General features: G+C 35.2%; 1 protein-coding gene across 1 annotated transcript; it reads left to right on the top strand.

The window, feature by feature from the left end:
* Window positions 1-19,284: 19,284 nt before the first annotated feature.
* LOC118738431 (odorant receptor 42b-like) lies at window positions 19,285-20,802 on the top strand. The gene is made up of 3 exons (XM_036469367.1): window positions 19,285-20,054; window positions 20,125-20,470; window positions 20,558-20,802. The coding sequence occupies exons 1-3, from the start codon at window positions 19,285-19,287 to the stop codon at window positions 20,627-20,629; spliced, it is 1,188 nt and encodes a 395-aa protein (XP_036325260.1). The 3' UTR covers window positions 20,630-20,802.
* Window positions 20,803-23,634: the final 2,832 nt, after the last annotated feature.

Genomic DNA, 23,634 nt, shown 5'->3' with positions numbered 1-23,634 from the left:
AATTGTTCCATTCCGTTTCAAGATATTTGCGTATTTCCAATTACACTTTCAATTTTTATTTATTTTTATTTATTTAAAGAGTACTGGAACTCTACAAAAATTTAGTATAGCTTATGTTCCGTAAGTAAGTAACAACAACGTAAAAATATATTAGGAACCGTCTAAAGTTAAATTACAAACTGTGCTTTTTTTCAAGCGTACGGATGCAAAATATACTTAACAAGTAAAAAAAAAGGCGTAACTTCTACTTTATTTGTCAAAATTTTAATACAAATGCTAGTTTTGGTTACTTTTGCCAGTCGCATAAAATTTTTTTCGGAAAGCTTTTACCGATGGTAATGAAATTGAAAATCGGAGCCTCCCCACTAAACAATTTTTGTTGCCGGCAATAAGAAAACGTGTCGCCCTCGGTAACAAATTTATTGCCGGTAATATCGTCATCATATTGATTTCTTATTACCAGTCGTTCTAAAAGGCCCGCCGAAGGCAACTCGCCTGGGCGAGTCGTTTTCTTATTAGCTGAATGAGTCGTTTTCTTATCGCTTCATGCGATATTTCGAATAATTTTATTATTTTTAATACTGCATTTACTTTTTCTGCATAAAATTGGAACTTAGAAATGGAATTAATTATTATTTTTCGGTATGGGACTGCCCATTTTTTCAATCGTGTCTTTGGTATAAATTAGGCGCTTTGGATAATACTTACCGTTGACGCGAAGTTTATGAGTTTGGGAATTTTCGAAAACTTATTTATTCAAAAACTTACATAATAATAATAATAGATTGGCGCTTACACATATGTTAGTGTTTGGCCGAGCTTCTCCTCCGATTTGTGGTGTGCGCCTTCATGTTGTCATACAAAGCGGAGGGACCTACAGTTTCACGCCGACTCCGAACGGCGATTGTATTTTTATGAGAAGCTGTTTTTCTTGGCAGAAATACACTCGGAGGTTTGCCATTGCCTGCCGAGGGACGACCGCTGTTAAGAAAAAACCTTTTTTCTATATATTTTTTTGCGATGTTGCTTTGACCAGGGTTTGAACCCTGTTGCTGCGGAGTGGTGCTGCACTGCTTACCACTACACCACAGCGGCCGACATTGGTTTGTAAGTATAATGGTAAGAAAAAAATTAGCTTATAAGAAAGAACGTAGATAACAAGAAGGGACAACCCGTAATAATTGTAGCGAAAGTGAGTAACAGGGGCGTCCTTCTCTTTTCATCCAATTAAAAAACGTACTAGAGCAAAAGAGAAGGAACGCCCCTGTTACTCACTTTTGCTACAATTATAACGAGTTGTCCCTTCTTGTTATCTACGTTCTTTGCTTATAATTTATATATACAGTTGTGTTCATATTAATAGCAGTGCGTTCTCTGAGGTAGGAAAACATGACTTCATCCAAAATAGATTTAATAAAATTTTAAAAGGATCTCGCTATTTAATTGCATGATTAATGCAAATATTATTAAAACAAAAAGTTATATTATTCTTCGCAATTTCTTCCATTAAAACGAAAAAAATTCACAAGTAGTCAAAAAATTCTGTTCACAAAAATAGCAGTAAAAACGAAAGTGATATGGAATTTAACACGACCGCAAAATCTACATCTTTGTGTAAAGTTAAATAAATATACAGCTAATATTTAGTCGTATAGCCCTTATTCCGAATGACGGCGGCACAACTACGCTGCATCGAGTCCACTAAACGTCTGCATCTTTCGACTGCGATATTTGCCCATGCAGAGCGTACAACTTCCCACAAAGCGTTCGCGTTGGTTGGATTTCTTTCGAAAGCACTATAGGGGTATTCTCTGAGTCTTGCAAAGCCCTTGCATGGTGCACAGATTGCACGGATTGCACGGTAAAAACCGGTTTTCGTATGGGACAGCTTTGCAAACCGTGCAATCCGTGCACCGTGCAAGGGCTTTGCAAGACTCAGAGAATACCCCTTATGTTTTATGTCCCCCCATAAGTTTTCGATGGGGTTCAGGTCTGGTGATTGTGCAGGCCACTCCATCACGTTGATGTTGTTATTCCGAAAGAAGTCCCTTGCTCGCTTGCTCGTATGTTTCGGATCATTATCCTGTTGGAAGACCCATTTCAGCGGCATTTCTTCTTCTGCATATGGCAGCATAACTTCTTCTAGGATTTCAACGTATTTGTGCTGATCCATGATACCATCAATTTTATATATTGGTCCTGTACCGTAATAGGAGAAGCAACCCCATACCATTATTTTTGCTCCTCCATGTTTAACGGTCTTGACGGTGTATTGTGGTAGGTTACCAGCATTTTGCGGCCTTCTTACGTACTGACGCCGACCTTTTGAACCAAAAAGAACCACTTTACTCTCGTCCGTCCACAAAACATTTCGCCATTTTGAGAGTGGCCAATTGACGTGAGTATTTGCAAAGCTTAACCTATTCTTCAAGTGCCGCTTGGTTAAAAGTGGTACCTTTCGTGGACTGTGGGCTTTCAAATTTGACTCCAGCAAACGTCTTCGCACTGTCACTGCACTCACATTAAGATTTAGCTTTTCCTTAATCTTTTGTGAACTAATATTTGGCTGTCGTCTTACTAAATTAACAATTTTCCGGTCAGTTTTTTCATCCGTCAGTCGTTTTGGACCGCGAGTTTCGGGACGATTCTTGTATTTTAAGGCATTGGACACCATTTTTGCTGAACAACCAATTGTGTGTTGTATTTCTTTGTAGGTTTTGTTTTCCTGCCGCAATTTTTTTATCAAGGCTCTGGTTTCACTGGTACAATGTTTGGAACGTCCCATATTTCTGTAACCTGAAAGGTTTTATTTATCCTTATTGCTCGAATATGTTAAACTTACCAACAATAATTTGCTTTAAGACAGAAACCGTTTTTGCACGCAAATGATTCCGCTCGCTGGTCAGTTAATTGCAGAACTGCTATTATTATTAACAAGCCAAATTCAATGATTAAAGCGAAATGCGTCCGGCACCAAATGCCACCAGTGTTGCCGTTTTAGCCCTTTGGTGGCTAAATTTGGCTACCAAATTCTATTTTTGGCCACAAAAATTTGAAATTGCCCCTAGCCCTTTTTTTAGCCCTTTTCATTTCATCATTGACATTATTCATCATTGTCATTAAAATTTTTTTTTATGATTTTCATGAATTTAACTCTTCGCTCATAAATTTTTGATTCTTTATTTTAAATCTTAATCCAACACATTTGGATACACAACATTTTTTGTTTTTCCATCTTGGGTATGAATAAATAAACAATTTGGAAAGCCAACTCTTGCACATGCCACGTATAGCTACCAATTCCAGTAATCTACCACAAATATTTCAAGAGATATACCAGATGAAAATTTTTGTTAGTATGGGTGGTGCCACGCCCCCTTTTCCGAATTCGAGGAAACCTAACACAAACCATCTGCATAATAGCCCGACTATGCCGTATAAATTTGGTTGAAATCTTGCACTTATTCTTTATACATATATAAGATGGGAGGTGCCACGCTCTCTTTTCCAATACCGCCCATTTTTATCCATGAGTATGGAATTATTTGTTATACCTCTATACCAACTTCCAGTACTCTACCACAAATATTTCAAGAGATATACAACAAAAAAATTTTTAGTTAGTATGGAAGGTGCCACACCCCCTTTTACGAATTCGGGAAAACTTCACATAAACCATCTGCATGATAGCCTAAATATGCCGAATAAATTTGGTTGAATTAGGTGAAGCCGTTCTCAAGTTATAAGTTCACACCAAAAACGTGTACTTATTTGTATACATAAGATACATACATATGCCACGCCCCTTTTCCAAATTTGGACAAACTCCGCATAAAAAATCTGCATGATGGCCCGAATATGCCGCATAAATTTGGTTGACTTTGGTGAAGCCGTTCTTAAGTTATATTGTCACACCAAAAACGTGCACTTATTTTTATATATAAGATGTAGGTAAAAAAATTTAGCTACCATTTTTAGCCACAACGACGATTTTTAGCTCTTTTTTAGCCCTTTTTTAGCTGGAATTTAGCTACCACTAAAAACGTTTCGCGGCAACACTGAATGCCACGCTAACTTTGATCAAATTGAAATTCGTACGCATTTACTATACCGTTTCCTTAAGCCGAAAACACAAATTAAAACGGAATTTCTTTTAAGGTTTGATCAGAGCGTTACGTTGCCCCATACCGCAGCTGGCACTGCTATTAATATGAACACAACTGTACATATAAAAAATATGAAAGTAGGTGTATGTCAAAAGATTGACTGAAATTACCGTAACAGCTATTCATGTAATAACGTTTTCTAATGGCCATACATTTAACAGCAAGCCTTGTGTTCATAACAAATTTATACATGTGTGTATATTTATGCAAATAAATAGCTAAGTAAGCTCATAAAATTCGCAGTCAACCTCAATAATCCTGGGCAAAGTCACAAAAGACTTCATCGTAAAAAAAAATCATAAAATTTAGAAAAAATCATACATTTTTTTGCTTATACGTACATACAAACATACATATAGATGTATGCAAATTCGTAAGTTTTTATGTTATAAAAATTTTACGATTATTATTTTTGAATGATATAATTAAAAAGTTAAGAATAGTAAAAAAACGTGGAAGCAGGGTTAATATCTGATCCATGCGACATATGTATGTGCATATTGTTGACCTGTCCTGACTACATACTACAAGCTCGAAATTTGCTTTCGAATCGTACGTATGTATATATGTATGAGCCATTCTTTTTTAAGTCGGACGGATTTCGTAAAAAAAATTATGTCATTGCTCCGATTCGCTTCAATTTTTTTGTTCGACAATTTTTTTTTTAATTTTTTTTCTTCGTAGATATGATCTGTCAAAGTTTGAATTTTTACGTGATTCTGACTATTCATGTACTTCTTCAAATCGTTATATCTCGTTGTCTCAAGCCGGTTTTGAGTTTTTCCTGCCGAAAAACAGAATTTAAAATTTTCATATATGTATATCGTCGATGGTACTGCAAAACGTTCTATGTTAATTAATACCTCTGGTAATTAAATGATCTGTCACCTGTATCTTTGGCTTCTGGTAATCACTCATTAGCCAATGGCAGACAGTTTCGTCATTATTTTATGAGAGTGTAACGATTCGCAGATGCATTCCGGTGTAGGTAACAGACTAAGTGCCAAGGATACTAAATAACATAGACCGCAGTATCACCGACGATACAGTTAGCATGTAGTCTATATTTTTTGTTGCACTTGTTGTTAAAGAGCATACATTTTTCTAAAATATGTATGGCGTCTGTCGCTTAATAGCTTTTTTTAAAGTTGTACTTTTGTTGCTTTAATACTTCTTTCCCGACAACAAACAATAGCCAGGGGGGATTTGAACATTGTAAGGGAAAGAAGTGTATCCCCTGTTTGAATTCATGTGGAAACAATGGCTTGTATCGACTTGCGAAGCTTTGTTTTTGTACCAGTCATGGCGCAAATAAAGGTAATACATCTCTATATCAAAATACCACTTTTAATATAAATGAGCGGCATATATCGACTGCTGAGTGAAAGATCGACCTATCTCGGCAGCCAGTTCGAAACGCCCTATCTCCAAAAAACATTTCAAGAACGCCTCATTTTAGAATTTTTTTTAAGAAACACCCCATCTCCGAATTCGGTTCAAGAACGCCCTTTCTCAGAATTCGGTTCAAGAACGCCCTTTCTCACTAGAACCGAATTCTAAGACAGGACATTATTCTACCAAGTTCTAAAACAGGGCGTTCTTGAAGAGTTTTTTGGGGTTGGACGTTTTCAAACTGGCTGCCGAGATAGGTCGATCTTCCACTCAGCAATCGATGTGTACATAAATCGTTTCTTGACAATTTCTGAATGTTTGGAGAAATGACAAGCTGTCAACTGCCGAGTGGGGGGAGGCGCAAAAAAACTGAAAAGCAATACAGTAAAACCCGCTTAAGTACCTCACTAAAAATGTCAGCTTTTTGACGTACTTAGGCGGGTTGAGTACTTAAAAGAAAGGTACTTAAGCAGGTTTAACTGTAGACAGATACATATGTGGCGTGAAAAACGGCCGATTCGATCGAACTTCGCTCTGTGCACATTTATTGCAATAATATTAATTTATTGATTTGCACATGCAACACGCTGTGCAGCGGCGGCGCAGTTAAGTGTTGCGTGCAACAAACCAAACATAATTACAGAACAAAACTGCAGTGCAAAAACTATAACAACAATAATAAAAATAATAAAGAAGTATATGGTGAATTCGACCATAAGTTAACTGAGGCTAAAGCAGTATGCACGTGCCGGTGGTACTGCAGCACTGTGCAGGGCGTACCGATATTGGTGGCTTCCAAGGCAAAAAAAAAAAAACGACAACATCATAATTATTTTCGCAGCTGTTGTTGTATCGCCCTCAGCCATATATATATATATATAGATATGTATATATATTTATATCAGAATTGAAGTCGGTTTTTTGTGCTAAAAATTATTTGTTGTTTTTAATTTTTATTTGATTGGGTGCGTGTGGGTGTGGTTGCGCGTATGCGTGCACTCACCCAGCCAAGTGTAAATAAAATTGTCGAGAAGCTGACATTTTTATTGGCCACATTTAACGAAGTCACCCACAGGCCAGCCGTTTTGTTTCGCCTTCCTGCGTATTTGGCTGCGTTTATATGCGTGCGTGTTCGCAATATTGGCATATTTGCTCCAACGTCTGCTGGAGCAATCAGCTTCCGAGAAAACATAAAGATTTCTGCATTGTAGTTGCTAACATTCATGCTTACATATGTACGCATATATGGGCATGCGAGTGACGGTATTTCTGGTATCTACATACATACATACATATGCGTGAACATTTGCATGAATATTTATGTCTCTCGCCAAGATTCACGGCCTTAATTGAAGTTTATGTGCTCACTCAGAATGCGACATTTAAATCAACGCAGATTTCAAATTCGAATGCTCACCTGCCTGCGAGCACACATACTCGTATCCGCATACGCACGTATATTTATTTGGTCGTAAGGACGACTATAAAGATGTTTATAAGCATTTGCATATGGCACATTCCACGGTGACGGATGTGACATTTCAAATCACATTTTAAGGCTTAATTCTTAAACTGTAATATAAACTTCTTAAAAACGAGTATTTTCTAATAGGTTTTTCGAGGTATTTATACACAACGCCTAGAAAAAAAAATCAAAAACAGTTTAATACAAATGAGTTGTATTAATTTTAGTCACTGTGAAGGGTCTGACGAGTACGCAAACCAAATTAGCTACTACTCACTTTTATCAGGGTGTTTCTGCTAAATATGTCTTCCGATTAAAAGTTGCTTGCCTCTATTGGAAATTATAAATGATATGTTCCAAATTCTACTGTGACGGGTGTGTCTTGACTTTGTGACTAATGTGACAAGTTGAGCATAACTACCCAAATTAGACAACTAAACTCTCTTTGTTTCAAAAAAATTACATTTTACGAACACATAAAAGATTCTGCCACCTAAGGAAGAGATAATCCTTGATCGCACTCTTCATCTTACTGTCTGTCTGAGTTATTGTAAAGTACCTTATTTTTAAATAGTACTTTCGTGAAGCTGTTACTTGTCAAACCGTATGATATACTGTTTCTGCCCTGACAAGTGAAGTAATGGTTTCTTTTTATCCGTTGACAGCATGGCTTGAGTTTTCCCATCGCTCGAGCAACATATCTTTGTGATATGCTTTATCATCGGTGATCACAAACAGGTATATGATACATAACTGGAGTAGTCACTGGTAGCATTTATAACAATTTGTCAAACTTTAAATTGTTCTCTCCGTGGACCGTTTAAACAATGCAAAAAAGACAGTAGACTATGAAAATCAGTCTTATTAATTTTTAAGAAAATTTACCTTTGATATGAGTTTGTAAATGGTACAATCTAAAGTAAAAAAATATCTGATTTTGATATAAATTTCGAAATTTTGGCTTTCAGTCTTGAAAGTTAGATTTATTTACTCTTACTTACTAGAAATAATAAACTCAAATTCTTAAGTTTCATCCAGTATCGATTACCATGGAATGAGCCATATGTAGATACATGTGTATGTATAGTTTCCACAAATCTAAAGAAGCTTTTAGAGGAAGTAATACGAAATCCACTGAGAAGCGCTCTCAGACATTAATCACGTGTATATATACAAGTGATTTATTTAGTTTGGGCGCGTAGAGCTTTCAGAATTAACAGCTTAATAAATTCATTGAAAAGTCCGCTTAGGATGGCAATATTATACAGCGAAGTGTTTCAGGGTAGTTTAAATTGCTTCATGACATAACACAGATATCAGTTTCATTAGACATAGAATAACATTTCTCAATATCATACATAACATACGCTCCACCGTATCTGCGTTCACCCTTGTTTTTTTTTTATACCCGAGCGCACTTGTGCACAAGGGTATTATAACTTTGTTCGCATAACGGTTGTTTGTAACAGGAAAAACGAATCGATATAGATATAGACAAATGTATACATAAATTATCAGTATGAAAAGAGAAATCGATTAAGCCATGTCTGTCCGTCCGCCCGTCCGCCCGTCTGTCTGTTCCTGTACACGATAACTCGAGAAAAAATTGAGATGTGTCCACGAAATTTGGTAGGTAAGTTTCCTTTAATCCAAGGTAGGTTGGGATTGAAAAGGGGCGACATCGGACAGTAACCCATATAACGGAATTTCGAAATATGCAAAAACTACGATATTTTCGTAAATATTGGATCCAAATAATTTAAAGTTAGTACATGAAGTAGAATTTTGGCTTAGAATAACACAGTTATGAAATTTTTGAAAAATGGGTGTGGCACCGCCCACTTACAATGAAGTGCTCTATCTCTGTAGTCCCCTCACCTATCCCCACCAATTTCGGTACGAACAATGCTTAGAGCCTCACTATGAAACCCTTTGAAAATTTTGTAAATCAGACAAGAACCACGCCCTTCTCCCATATAACTGTAATTCACAGAAATATGAAAACTGCGATAAATTAGTAAGTATTTAAACTAATTTACTCAAAGTCGATATATACAATGACCTCTCGCAGAAAATGCTACTTAGGGAAATTTTTCTGAAAATGGGCATGGCACCGCCCACTTACGCCTACATACATATGTGTATCTCAAAAACGCGATATGTTGACACTATTTAAAATCGGACTAACATTACCGTCACCTACTATATAACGGTAAATTTCAGAAAATCAAAAATTCCGATATTTGAATAACTAAATACGCCAACTTACAACAATCTCTTAACAAGACACAATATTATTGCTTTTTGTTAAATGGGCGTGGCACCACCCACTTATGACTACACACATAAGTGTATATTGATAGCCCCCATATCGATTTCCCCTAAACATGCTCCAATTATTTCAATATCTAATGTCATATTAACGAAACTCTTGGACATCGGGAAAAATACTCTTGCTTATCATGCAGTTTACTGAAAGGTGAAACAACGATATTTAATACGTGCGTCGGGTATATAAAGTTCGGTTTCGCCCGAACTTAACTTCTTTACTTGTTAAATATTCACAGCGTTTTGCATGCTATAATTTTTTTTTTTTTTGTACAAAAATATGGTTCATGCTACAAAAAAAAAAAAACCATATGAATCAAAGCTTCAAACTGTATACAAAATTAAGGAAAATTTTATGAATTTTCATCAAAATTTTAAAATTTTACTGAGATTTTTAAGAAAATTTCTGGTATGCAGTTTTATAGCCCATTCGATTTTAATATAAGAACGTATAAATTTGAAATAGCTAAGAAATCGCTTTGATTTCTAATAGTTTTTTTTTACTGACGGTTCTAGGCATTTTTCTCCATACAAGAAATGAGTGAATGTTTTTTTAGATGGAAGAAAATACGTAGAGCCGTCCAGCGAATACTCTCCCTATGTGCCAAAAGCCGGCCATGAAATTTCATTGACTAACAGTCTAACCTATTATTCACGCACGCCGCCAATTTATTGTCGAAAATTTCTCATGTACATGCAACTTGGAAATTGAACGGCGTGCGTATGAAACTAACTCAATTTCCAATTTTTGTTCTGCGTGACATTTTGATTTGACGTTTCGCTCAATGAAATCAAATGCAAACGCACGCAAGCCAATTTCGGGTGACGCAAAAAAAAAAAAAACAAATTCGACGGCATGCGTACCAAAACGCAAGCCGCGAATATTAGGCTCGCCTGTAAGTGCTTACATATCATTAAATCGTTAATAGTACCCGTTAGAGATGAGTCGGGGACTAATTTATCTCCGTAAGGGATGAGTCGAGACTAATTGATCTCCATTAGTAACCTGTATGAGACCAGTTGCGACGAATTAATGCTCAATTGTACCCGATTCTCTCAGATACTCTTTTTAGAAATTAGGCTCACCATTTTTTTACAGGGCATATTTGAATACATTCATACATATGTACTCATAAACATACAATCATTCATACATATGTATGTATGTACATACGCATGTGCAAATCTCTCTAACATCTCATGCTTAATTTTTTCTGCTATTTTTATGATTGCAGATAAAATTCGTGTAGTCATTAAAATCCAAAAATAAAGAATAATAATACATAACACCAAAAATTTGGATTTGCAGATAAATAACGAAAGAAATCCGTTGCGCTCTAAAGGAAAATCTCACAACACCAACAAATAATCAATTAGACAGGTGTAGCAGACCAGCAAAATGAAGTTCAGCTGCAGACGTAGCAGATAAAGTTTTCTATTAATTTTCACTCTGGTTTATTGTTTTTCATTTTTACCCCGACCTCCCCGAAAAAGGAGGAGGTTATCAGTTCGTCGGAATATTTTTCATTTTTATTTTGTATGTATTTTAGCGCATAACTTAGGACTACGTCAAAAGATTTCGATAATTCTTTTTGCATCGGAAAGGTTGTGTCTCAGACTAATCTCGTTTAGATCCGATCATTAGATCATGAAATATATATATATATTTTTATATGCGAATTGAAGTCGGTTTTGTTTTTTGCTTAAAAATTTCTTATATTTTAGTTATTGCTTGTTTTAAATTTCTATCTACATACATACAATTTTTGATAGCTACAATTTGGCGCGTGCACTGCAACGAAGTGCAATAGTTTTGCTATCCTTCGCCCCTCCATTCACCCACTCCGCATGGTTGGCGAGCGAATTTGTTTTATTGCGGCAAGCTTTCATGCTTCACTTGTTTCGTGCTAATGTTGTGCCTTTTGTCTATTTTGGTTTGCTTTGGAATTGTTTTTGCCCAGCAACTTGACCACATTTGCAGCCAAGGCGCTGCTGTCATATCGCCTTTGCTTGTGGCATTGAAATGTGCAATACAGCAAGAAATTAAAAAAGAAAAGGAGCAAGCAGCAAAACCGGCTGGCGGCATAGAGAAGAGAGAGAATGTCTTTTCGTACGCTGCATTGGCATTAACAATAAAATGCGACGTGGAAATGAAAAGCACCATTGCCAGGAGCAGTGGGCAACAGCACGTGCACTAGGTATAAAGCGGCAATGCGGATTTGGTTGGCCTTCTTAGGAGTTTTCTCTGCGCAAACACCGTCGTACGTACATACAATTAGCTTAAACAATAAAATTTAAATGCAATGCAAAGATTAGCTGCGGTGAGAATTTTCCAATTTCACTGGAATCTCAACTCGGCAACTACATCCTCATTGCTGTCGTCGCCATTGGTGGTGTTGCTGTTGCTGCATGCAGTGTGCTGATGCCAAAGGTGCTATGTGGTGCTTGCGCGGCATGATCGTTCAGACATATGTATGTATGTATGTACATATTTACGTTGGCCTTGTTGCATGGCTGATTGTTGTCTGTCACAGATTGGATTGTTTGATTTTAATGCAGTTTTGATGGCACGCGCTCAACTATTTCACCTGCAGAATACACTTCGCATTATTTTGCAATCGAGATTAAGAAGAAGAAAAGAAGAAGGAAAGTGCTGCATTCTGAAATTGTTTGTGTGGAAAGCACTTCAGTTTCTGAAGCATAAATATTCAAATGGGATTATCGGCAACTTAAGCAGAAAATTGTACAGAAATTAGTTGCTATGCGTACAATATTGGCAGCAAAGGATGTAAGAAAAACCCAAGTGAATATACTAATAAATCGTAATACCTTTTTAACTATGGCTACCAATGCCGCTAAGCTATCGTTTAGATCCTTGGAAGATCACTATTAGCATACGTTTTGGTTCACGTATTTATACAAAGAAATAAAGGTTGGAGTTTAAAAATGTGAGAAAAAGAAATTTCGCCTTCGGCTTTGGCTACAAAAACTCGACCCTACACCCCGTTCCAGAATTATAAGCACACCATATTTTGCCAAGTTTTAACTTTTTTTCGTTATTAAGTTTTAATAATTGTTTATAAAAAATTAGTTAATTTTTGACCAAAACCGTATACATAAATCTAAGTTTCAGACTTTGTGCAATATTCAAAAAAAAAAATCGCCAAATTTTCGTAAAAACTCCCAGCTTTTTAATTAGATCTCATATAAAAAAAAAATCAATCGAACATACTCTTTATAGTAGGGGAGCCCACGATGCTAAATCGGGATTTACTCGAGAGAAAAAAAGATCATTACATTAGAGAGAAAAAAAAGATCATGCGATATATGAATGTATATCCTTTTAGCGGTGGGTGGAGGATCTACAGGCTTCCAAAAAATGTAAGATAAAAAAGTCACATGGATTGTCAATAAATCAAACGCGTTTCTGAAGGTGAAGGTATGCTAATCTGCCGGTTTGCATAGTGGTAGTGCACCCGGGCGAGTTAAAAATGGGCAAAAAAAAAATTTACTCGAGCCCATTAGATTGTTATAAGGGATGATAAGTGACGCCGAATGAAGCTCCCATTCAATAATCAGATGTAACGCAAGCTCGTGGCGTCTTCTTGAAGATGCGAAAAAAATCGCCATTTGGATTTACTCGAATGCCTCAGATTTTCATACAGACCGTTTATCTCAATGCCCTGCTCAGCTGTTCCATAATCTGACGATTATATGGAGGGGTTTCCTAACACTTATAGCCTAGGATTTATAGTTTAGTTTAGTTTAGATTTGGAATATATATTACTTGCATGAAAGGAAAAGCATTTGCCGATAGGTGGCGCAGGATTGAGATATTTGTTTCGTATTTAGAAATCTTGTTTTAAAAATTACAATATTTTTTTTTTTACGTTAAACTTATTTAAACAATTTATTTGCATTACAGTTGTAGGGTTGAAAATTTTCACTAAACTATGTTCTTTGTAAAAACGCTGCGATTTCACTTCATATTGCAGTAATTTATCTTAAGCTTACTATTAATCTTATCTTTAGTCTTAGTTTTCAGCTTCAAACTCGTGCTCGTATTCGATCATTGTATCATTCTTCATCGACTTCCTTTTCTTATTCGCCTTCGTATTACTATATATTGTATAACTCTTCGCATTCGAATTCGCCTTCGTAGCCATTTCCTTTTATTTGTATTCGTATTCGTCTTCGGTTGGTGTTCGTATTCGTCTTTGTAGATATCACGGATTTTTTAAATAAGCTCTTATACATATGTATCGACATATCGATGGCTGAGTGGAGCATCGACCGATCTCGGCAGCCAGTTCAAAAATGCCCTATCTCAGAAAACTTTTCAAGAACGCCCTACTTCAGAATTTGGTTGAAGAACGCCCTATTTCAGAATTCGGTTAAAAAAACGCCCTTTCTCAAACGAAAATACATCGAAACTGTGCAGATATAGGGCATTTTTGAATCGGCAGCTGATCTAGGGCGTTCTTCAACGAAACCGGCTGCCGAGATAGGTCGATCTTCCACTCAGCCATCGATAAGTACATTCGTATTTATGCAATAACCCAACAAAACATTTTGGCGAACATAAGAAACTGACCTCGATATCTAATATGCCTATGGAACTGAGAACGAACGCATAGCCAATCATAGTTTTCCAACGTTCATAGCTTATTGGAAATACACTCGAAAGGCGTTCGAAAAAAATGAATCCAAGTAGTAACAAGAGAGAAATTGAAATCCCGCTCATTTCCGAAGGGAAATATAAGACAACCACTTTTTCTCATTAAAATTTCCATTCGATAACTGGCTGGATTTCGAATTCATTACGAATGGAAAGTACTAGGGATGTGCCGGGTATCCGGTAGATATATGGAATCCGGCTTATCCGGCCGGATACTGGCTAAAATCCGGCCGGAATTCCGTATTTCGATTATAGAAGATTCACTTTAAAAATCGCGGCTTTTTTCTTGAACGGTTCCTGCCTTGTATACCCAAATTTTGGCTATACAGATCACCACAAAAACTGGAATCAAATCAGAGCCGTTGGCGTTTTCCTCAAAGCTTTGCCAAATATCCTGGGTAGCTCGCTCTTCAATAAAAGCTTTCACTAGAGTTCAGCCTTTTTCATATGATTCAACTGAGTTCTCCATGCTAGCTGATTTAAATATTCGAATTAGTTCACCTACATCCAGTTTTTAGAATTATTGATGTCAGAAAGAACGAGTTTTGGAATGTGGGTCAAAAAATTTTTGCAACAATGAAGCATTACGGACGATCTGGGAAGCGAGGCTCGATTTTCATCACAGTTTTTAATAAAAATACATCAACCACGCGTTTTTGCTTAGCTACGTTCTTTAGTTTATATCTTTTGTCTTTGACGTTTCCCTCTATTTACCAAAAATAATCGATAAATCACGGTTGCAGACGGAAAAGTTATACTTTTCATACAGGATTATTTTGTGACTTGGATTTCCGGGGAGCAAATTTGTATTATTAATTACGTTTTGCATAGTTCAGCTCAAAAAAGCAGATGATCTGGTCATAAGTATGTATGTATATCGCTAAACAAAAAAAAACAGAATATAACAATACTGTGAGCAGCAGTCTATTTTTTACATGGTCTCCGGAATCAAACTTATTTTGCATCTTCAATGCATTCGAAATTGTGCGAAAACTTGCACTTGCAAATACGTGTGTACATACATAAACACACATAACGTATGTACATATGTTTACGCAAAAGTTTTATTTTTCTGCTACCGGTAATTCCATTGTTGCTCTGTAGGAAGACTGACTATGAGTGCAAATAAAAAAAAATTTAATAAAATGACTTACAAGGAAATTTAATAACTAAACTTTAAAATGAAAGAACTTTTATTAATTAGCCCATTTTCTTTCTTTCCTTATTATTTTATTATTTCCTTTTCCTTATATTCCTTCCTTGCAACGACAACGACAAAATTAAATTTGTACCAACTGTTTCTTAAATGGTAATGTTTTTGTCATGGGACAGCTTAAGGTTTATTGATTTAACCCTTAAAGGCTCTAAAAATTATACGCACTGAAAGTAAATTGTTTCGGAAAAATTGTATTTCGAATAATCACAGTGAGAAAAACGTTTAGTTGCGACAGCTGAGTATAGTTCCTTCAGCGCATTATTTTTTCGGTTATAGTTACCAAATCTAGATTTGAGAGAAATATTTTTAGCTGACTCTTTTTTAAGTTCAGAAATGTTAATGGATTTGGTCATATACAGAAATACTTACCCTGTATCATGGCGCAATAAATAGGTGAAGTAATAAAACAGCTTTCTCTCTTTATTTTCTGACATTCTGCTGCCTTATAATAAAATTTTATACGCAAATTTGGGTTTGTATCCCACGGTCAGTAGAATTTATATTTATTTCTTTTTTATAAGTTCTAAATTTTTGTTAACGTTGCTTTTTTAATACAATTAAACTCTAAAAATTTAAATTAACTAATAGTTAAATGAAAAATATTATATAAAATAAAACAAACAAAAATAAAATAAAGTAAAATTAAATAAATCAATCAAATAAAATAAAAGTGAAAAAATAATCTAGATAATAAAAACAAAAAAATTTTTGACAATTGCTCCAACCGAGGATCGAACCTGGCGCCTACATGCAACTCTCACTACTTGGCTACCGCGGACTCCAAACTCGGTTGCTTTGTTTGCTTACTTGTACAAAAGACAACATCTGGCCATTTTTACCAATGTTGTCAATGAAAAATTCCCCTGATCTGAATTAATTTCCAAAAAATTCGTGCATTCGTTCGACTGCGTATGCGCATTTGAAAGAGGAAAATGCATAAGTTAATGCAAATACATGTAGGCTGTTTATGCAATACGCGAGCCCGTCTTCTTCTTGATTGGCGCTGTAACCACCCAGTAAGAAAATGTAATGTATAGTAATCGAAGAAATAGTCACTAAACCTATCCTTTTCACATTTGAAAATTCATTTTTTCCCCACGGCGATTTCCTAAGAAAAGTGGGGCAATCAAGTTTGCATTACTTAGTATCGAGCAATGAATGTGATTTAATATGAAATGTTTGGGACTTTTTGAATACATTAGAATGCTGATTACATATTAAATAGTAATAGAATCTAGAACTCATAAGAAATACATTAGACAGAAAAGACGTAGCAATTGCTTTTAACCGATGATTTCGATGCAGGTGTTTATAACTTTGACTATCGCTCCTGTCTGCCGTTGGAACGTAAGTCTTTTTGGAGAAATATTTTCGCGTTTCTTGCAATTTAGCACATGCCTTCAAATTTAAGAAAGAGAAAAAATCACTTTGCAAACATTTTTGTGGGACCAAATATCCCTTCCTGGCTCACATTGTGAAAAGCTGCCCCGATTTTTAACAGCACACCCACCAAAAGCAAAAAAATACATGTAAATTTTGACACCTTGTATAGATTCGCCTTGGCTCAGCCGGTATTTGGTCGACTTCAGAGATTTTGTTATTTGTGTAGTTGCATTATTATTGTTTTTACCGCCTTTTGACTCAGTGGAGGGTCGAGGAGTGTTGTTCTGCTTCGGCGTATCTCTGTTAGCAAGCTTTTGGAAGTGCTCTCAAGTATAATCTGGATGTCTGTTCCGATCTTGAAACTATTTGGCCCATCTTGAAACAATGGCTGCAGGTTGGCTGGGTATACTGTGAACTTATTCGCAGCAGCGATACGACACTCCTAAATAGTTATAGAAACTGCTTATGCGTAGCTGACAGCAACCACCCAGCAAAAAACACGATTACCACAGAAACGAAAGTGGAAACGAGCTAGGCGATGGGAATCGCTTACCGTTTCGCTTCAAGAAGGCCTTATTTTAACATGGGCATGTCATTGGAGGTAAGCCCTTACCCGCAGCATTACCTTCAAACGAAGGGAGAACGCATGGATAAACAGAATCCAGAGAAGCGAACAAAGAATGCCTTACAGAGAACTAATGTAGAATGCCTAGATAAGTACATACTTATTTATATTAAATTGAAATCAGAAAATGTCTTAAAAGGTTAAAATTAATTAAAATTTTTATAAATCAGCGTACATATGTATGTATTTAGGTATTTAGATTTTCTTTAAAATCGGTATGTACATACATGCATATTTAATTAAGCTTAAAATTGTACTTCCTCACTCTTGTACGTCACTTCATTGACTGACTTCAACTTCGCTGCAAATTGAACAAAGCTAAACATGATTTTTTAAGCGAGACAAATTTCCACAGAAAGTAACGGTAGAAAAAGAATTTTTGGATATTCATTCCATTTTTCAGCTGACTACGATGCAGCATTCTACTTTGCATTCCCCGAAATGAAGCAAAGAAGCGAAACGAATAAAATATTGTAGGACATTCTACTTTGCATTACCTGAAATGACGCAAAGAAGCGAAACAAATAAAATATTGTAGGACATTCTACTTTGCATTCCCGGAAATTAAGCAAAGAAACGAATTTAAAAATAAATATTATAGGACATTCTAATTTGCATTCCCCGAAATGAAACGAAGAAGCGAGATAAATAAAATATTGTAGGACATTCTACTTTGCATTACTGGCAATGCCTAAAAGAAGCGAAAAAATTCGAAGGCATTAAACGCTATTCCTTCTCGAACACGTTACCACTAAAAGCGATTACCGATTTTTTGCTGGGCAACTATCCAGGTGCTATGCTTTACGTGCTGTTGTGTTAATGCAACGGCAGGCGGAAATGGGTTAACTAAAAAGGTTTATCGTAACAGATGTTTTAATCTACATGCCCGCATATATTCACAACCAGGGTTGCCACTTTGGTAAATTGTTACCAAAATTGGTAGAAAAAATTTGGGTTAGTAAAAAGGCAAATTTCTTCTCATTTTGGTAGAGTTTTGATGAACTTTCCGTTCCCGATTTATTTTTCGTAGTTATCTCTAAATATATTATAAATTTCTTTGTATACTTTTTATATAATTACATACTTATAAATGTATATCGATATAAAGCGAACATATCGCGCTCCGTTCAAAACTAATTTTACTGGAATCCCGAGGAGCTTTTGATTGCCTAAATATTTTAAATGATTATTTAAATATAAAGAAAAAATTAACAGGTATGTAATTACGCACTATGATTGATCGCAAAAAAAAAAAATTTAATCAAAGCCATTTTTTATCAATGGTAAAAAATAAAAAAAAAATCAACGGGAATTTTAAGCAGCACATTGTGGGCTATAATCAAATAGTATTTGCTTTGAAACTCCATACCTTAAATTGTTCTACAAATTCCGAGTAAAAAATGTGAAATTTAGACGAAATTTTTTGGAATTTTTCTATATGTTGTATATTGTTTGAATCCTCCATTTTCATGGATTCAGTTAAAGCAATAAAAAAATGTTACTCGAAAAATATTGCGAATATTAGAAAAAAATCACTTTTTTGAGTCACTGTATTTGTCTATAATAACTGGAGTTGAAGTTTTTCAAATAATGAGGTTTCATTGTTGCCTTTAGTTCCATCACTTCCGATTTTGGTTGAAAGAAACTGAGAATATGCCAATAATATGACTCAAATACCGTATAACTAGTTAAATAAAAAGGTCTTAAAAACAATTTTAATTATTATTGAAATAACTAAAAAAAAATATAAAAAAACTATAGTTTTAATTAAAATAATTAAAAAAATAACAAAACTATAGTTTTTATTAAAATAATTATAAAAAAGTTATTGGTAGATATTTCCCCGATTTGGTAGATTTTTTTCAAGTGGATGGTAAACATTTTTTTTCGTCAGTGGCAACCCTGTTCACAACCCACTTATATATATATAAAAGCGACAAGTTATTGCGAATTTGCATCAGTTTTCGTGTAAAGTTCAATGTCGGTGCATTTCGAAAAATCTTCAAGAAAAAGCTACTAATTCCACCCATCATGCTGGACTTGTTGCGTGGCCGCGGTCTTGACGCTTGCAAATCGCGCGACGCACTCACTTACATCTTTAATATTTTCACTTTGGTCGGGACCAATCCGCAGGGGCAACGATCAAACAAATATTATTACCTTTATTATTTATACTCGGTTACAGTGAATTTCATTTGCTGCTTCTTCTCTCCACTCTCATTTCACATCGGCTATATAAAATATTGGAATGTACTAAGTACAACTGAATTGCTTGCCGCCATACAAAATGCCGTTCAAGTGACAGGAATTCCTGTAAAAATCATTGCCATTACTTGGCACATGAAGAGTTTGCTGAGCGCGCGTGAAATTTTGGACGAGCTGGATGCCAACTATAGGCGCGCCGATGATTTGCTTAGAATACGTCAATGCGTACAGCGCTGTTGTAAAATTATCGTCATATTTTGTGTGCCCTACTACAGTTTTGAGATTACGACTATAGCCTTCGGTGTGTTGCAACATCGCGTGCCACTTGCAGCTTGGGTACCATATCTCGATGCGCAGGCTGGTGCAGAATGGGAGTATTGGACGATTGTGGTTTGGGATATATTCGTCATGTTCATTTTGTTGGCACATCAGCTGGGCAGTGACACCTATCCTCCAGTATATATCTCGATTATACGTACTCACATGCAATTGTTGGTGGAGCGTGCAAAGCGTTTAGGTGGTGATCGCAAGCTGAATGCAGATGAAAATTATGCAGAACTTTTGGCTTGCATTCGCACGCATTGCCAGATTTTGAGGTAAAACGTCAGAGAAAATCAATAAGCAAATGGATTTTAACATATGTAGTTCTTTGTTTTCTTTGTTTAGATTGGCTCGCATTGTTGCTCCAGTTATTTCAATCACCCTCTTCACACAATTTGCAACCACCGCCATTACAGTGCTAAATTGGTTTGGTAATGTTGAATTTCCCGAAAATATTATCTCTTTTGCATTCTTCAGTTGTCAGTTAGTGCAAATCCTGCCCTGTTGCTATTGTGCCTCTCATCTAATTGACGATTGTGACCAGCTGCCCAATGCGATTTTTCACTCGAATTGGATGGATCAAAATAGGCGATATAGGAAAACCATTTTATTTTTTATACAACGTACTCAAAATCCAATACGATTTTGGTGCTTGAAGCTATTTGGTGTCAATTTGGCGACAGGCATGGCGGTAAGCCTAAATAAAGTGTCACTAGGATTAACTAATATTAATAGTTTTACTATACTCACCTATAGAATGGAATTTTTTCAATTTCAGATTGGGAAATTTGCTTTTTCGCTTTATACATTTATAAAAGAGAGCAAAGTTGGCGACAAACTGGATAAGTGAATCGAAAATACGTTGCATTGCTATACATACATACTTATATGTAATATACAGATATTTATAGTACTATTGTTGTGAGAAATAAACAGTAAAGTTAACAAAAAGGACATTGTTAAGTTATTATTTTAGAAAAAAAAATAAGTTTAAAGAGGGCTCAAAACACATAGAATACATGCATGGTTTCTGAAGCTACTGAAATTGGCACAAGAGTGAATGTATCTTCTTCTTATCTGGCGCTGTAATCGCATAAGCGATTTAGGCCGAGTTCAGCAAAGTACGCCAGTCGTTTCTCTTATCATCATCTGACTGACTCAAAGTGAAGTCAAGTCCTTCTCCACTTGGTCTTTCCATCGCAGTGGAGGCCTCCGTGTTCCTTTGCTACCACCAGCGGGCACTGTGCTTTTCGCACTAAATTTTGTGCTTTTCTTAATTCGAAGCGCGAAAATTTTCGTGTTTGGTGCTTGGTGCGTTTTTTTGGTGCTTCTTTTTTTAGTTTAAGGACGCCAAAACTTTAAATCTGAAACAAAAATGGAAGTTAAATTAAGAGCAATTAGAATTTTCGTTAGGAGCTTTACAGAAATGAAACAAAAGTTGTGTGAGAGGACAAAATTATCCAGCAGAAAAAATACTTAGAATTTAGCAGCATTCGCTCTCAAAGAGACATTATATTCACAGAAGTGCGAGAACGCAAAATTTAACAAAAACTAGCGGCCTTCAAAACAGCTGATCACTTCCACAGTTGCCACTGGTGGGTCATTTGGCAATTTAATTTCTGTTTGGTACATTTTCCCCGATTTTGCATTTTAGACAATTGCATACTTTTGCAATCGAAAAACCTTTTTAAAATACAAATAAATTATATCGGAATGAATGAAATATTTTTCTCAAAATTATTTGTGATACCACATCATGGCACATTCAAAAATAAGGGAATATCCTCCAAACACCCATCCTTCATGAAAAAAATTAGTAGATATCTACAAATGAACATTTATGTGAACGCTACAAATGTACATTTAAAATTATAAAATTCTAATTTCAACAGCTTGCTGCATTTTTATCTATTTTGGTATATTTAAAGGGCAATTATGGTACAAACGAAAAATGACATACGGCAACCATAGTCAGCACACACTAATGTAAATAAACTGGAGATTAATAGTAAATTAACCAAAAATAAACTCAACAAACCTTGTGCTCAATAACTTTACTCTCTTTTTCGTTGTATACTAGCCTTAATAATAAAATTTGCCAGAAATAACTCAAAAAGTCGGAATTTTAATGCTAAAGTAGGTTTTTTTGGAAATCAAAAATTTTTAGGGGTCGCTCAAAGCACTCAAAGTTTTCCATGTATTTTATATGGCGAAGAAACAAGTTTTCGTATAAATGGCATCGAATTCTTGAAAATAAATATTTCTCGATCGGAAAACTTTGTTTCTCTTATGAAGATTTTCAATAATATTACCCAATTGTTTATTTAACCATTTTTATTGTTAAATATTTCTTACAGGTCCCTTAAAACTTCTCAAAAAATGCAATGGGGGATCCATAAATATCGCTTGTATTTCAAAATGGTAAAATAAACAATCCGAAGCAACGTTTTCCGATAAAAAAATATTGTATTTCAAGAATTCTATACGATTTTACTCAAAATTTGACTAATTTATCCAACGTTGCAAGCTAAATAATTTAATAAAGGAACGTGGCTACTTTGTTTAGATTTCTTGTTGCCGCAATGACATGTTAAAATTTATGTACATTTCTTCTTGTTTACAAAAATGTTATTAAATTTTTTTGCGGGCAACTCATGGTCTTTAATATGTATACTTATTTGGCTATTTTCTAATTGTACCTAAATTGAGCTCGGTGTACCGAATGTACCTTTTGGTTGGAAAGAGTCGAAAAATCCCTGCTCTACAGCTTGAAAGGGTTTACCATTGATATATGTATACTTAACAAGGATTCGAAGATTTAATTTGCCAATTTGGAGTTCGTTCAGTTAATATTTTCGATATTCGAAATATCTAGAAATGAGGCAAACGTGAAAAATCACCATCTCTATCGAAAACCAAAAATCGAGGAAAATTAATATAAAGGCGCAAAAATTTCATGGAGTTAATTAATCTATTTTTATTAAAATAATTTTTTAAATTTTTTTTATTACTTTCGAAAGTTGAGTGCATCTTGTATTTATAGAACTTTTTTTTAAACAAACAATTTTTAAGCAAAAAATACAAGCGACTTTAATTCTCATACACAAAATTAGGAGTACCGTTAATTCCTTCATGATCCATTAATCGAATCTAAACCAAATTACTTGACGACTGTTGAGTTATCATCCTTTCAATAAAAAAAAAATACGAGAATTATGGAAATCGGTTCACGTGGTCCAAAGTTATGCGGTAGCAACAAAAAAAAGGAAAATATATTCCGACGAATTGATAATCTCCCGCCTTTTTTAAGTCCGTTAAAAATGTTTGAGTTTTTCGTGAATTTTATGTTTATAAAGTGAACTTTTGAAACTTTAAAGGGTTTATTTATTTACTAGATCGCCCTCACCCGCTTCGCTGAGTGTATGAAATATTTTCGTGCTACATTGAGTAAAATTTATTTCAAGAAATTTCAATTCAAAAACAGGATGTTTAAAATTTGTTTAACCCTCTTCAAAATATTTTCACACTAAAACTTTCTTAACCTTCTCACTTGTCATACTTTTTCAACTCAATTGAGATTTTAAACAGATGGAAACCCTTTACATGTAGTTTTGAAATTATCGCCTTTTAAAATCATTTTGATTGATTCCCATATTGTAATAATTCATTTAAATTATTGGGCACGTTCAGAAGGCGCAACAGCTCAGTATCGGATTCAGACGTCCCAAGGATTATTATAGGCTAAAAAATGTTAGATATATAGAGGGGGCGTGAAATCTCCCATAAAACCGAATTTTGTATACCGAATATCTCTGGGTATGTTCATGGTAGAGTACTGGAACTTGGTGTGGAGAT

Source organism: Rhagoletis pomonella, unplaced genomic scaffold (assembly GCF_013731165.1).
Source record: "Rhagoletis pomonella isolate Grant_MI unplaced genomic scaffold, Rhpom_1.0 Rhpom_scaffold_00004, whole genome shotgun sequence".
NCBI classification, from domain to species: Eukaryota; Metazoa; Arthropoda; class Insecta; order Diptera; family Tephritidae; genus Rhagoletis; species Rhagoletis pomonella.
This window is presented reverse-complemented; position numbering and strand designations above follow the sequence as displayed.

Bases quoted from the DNA above. Each gene is read 5' to 3' on its own strand.
- LOC118738431 (XM_036469367.1), top strand. From the start codon at position 19,285: ATGCTGGACTTGTTGCGTGGCCGCGGTCTTGACGCTTGCAAATCGCGC. The intron at 20,055-20,124 runs GTAAAACGTCAG...TTCTTTGTTTAG, and splicing joins ACGCATTGCCAGATTTTGAG to ATTGGCTCGCATTGTTGCTC. The intron at 20,471-20,557 runs GTAAGCCTAAAT...TTTCAATTTCAG, and splicing joins ATTTGGCGACAGGCATGGCG to ATTGGGAAATTTGCTTTTTC.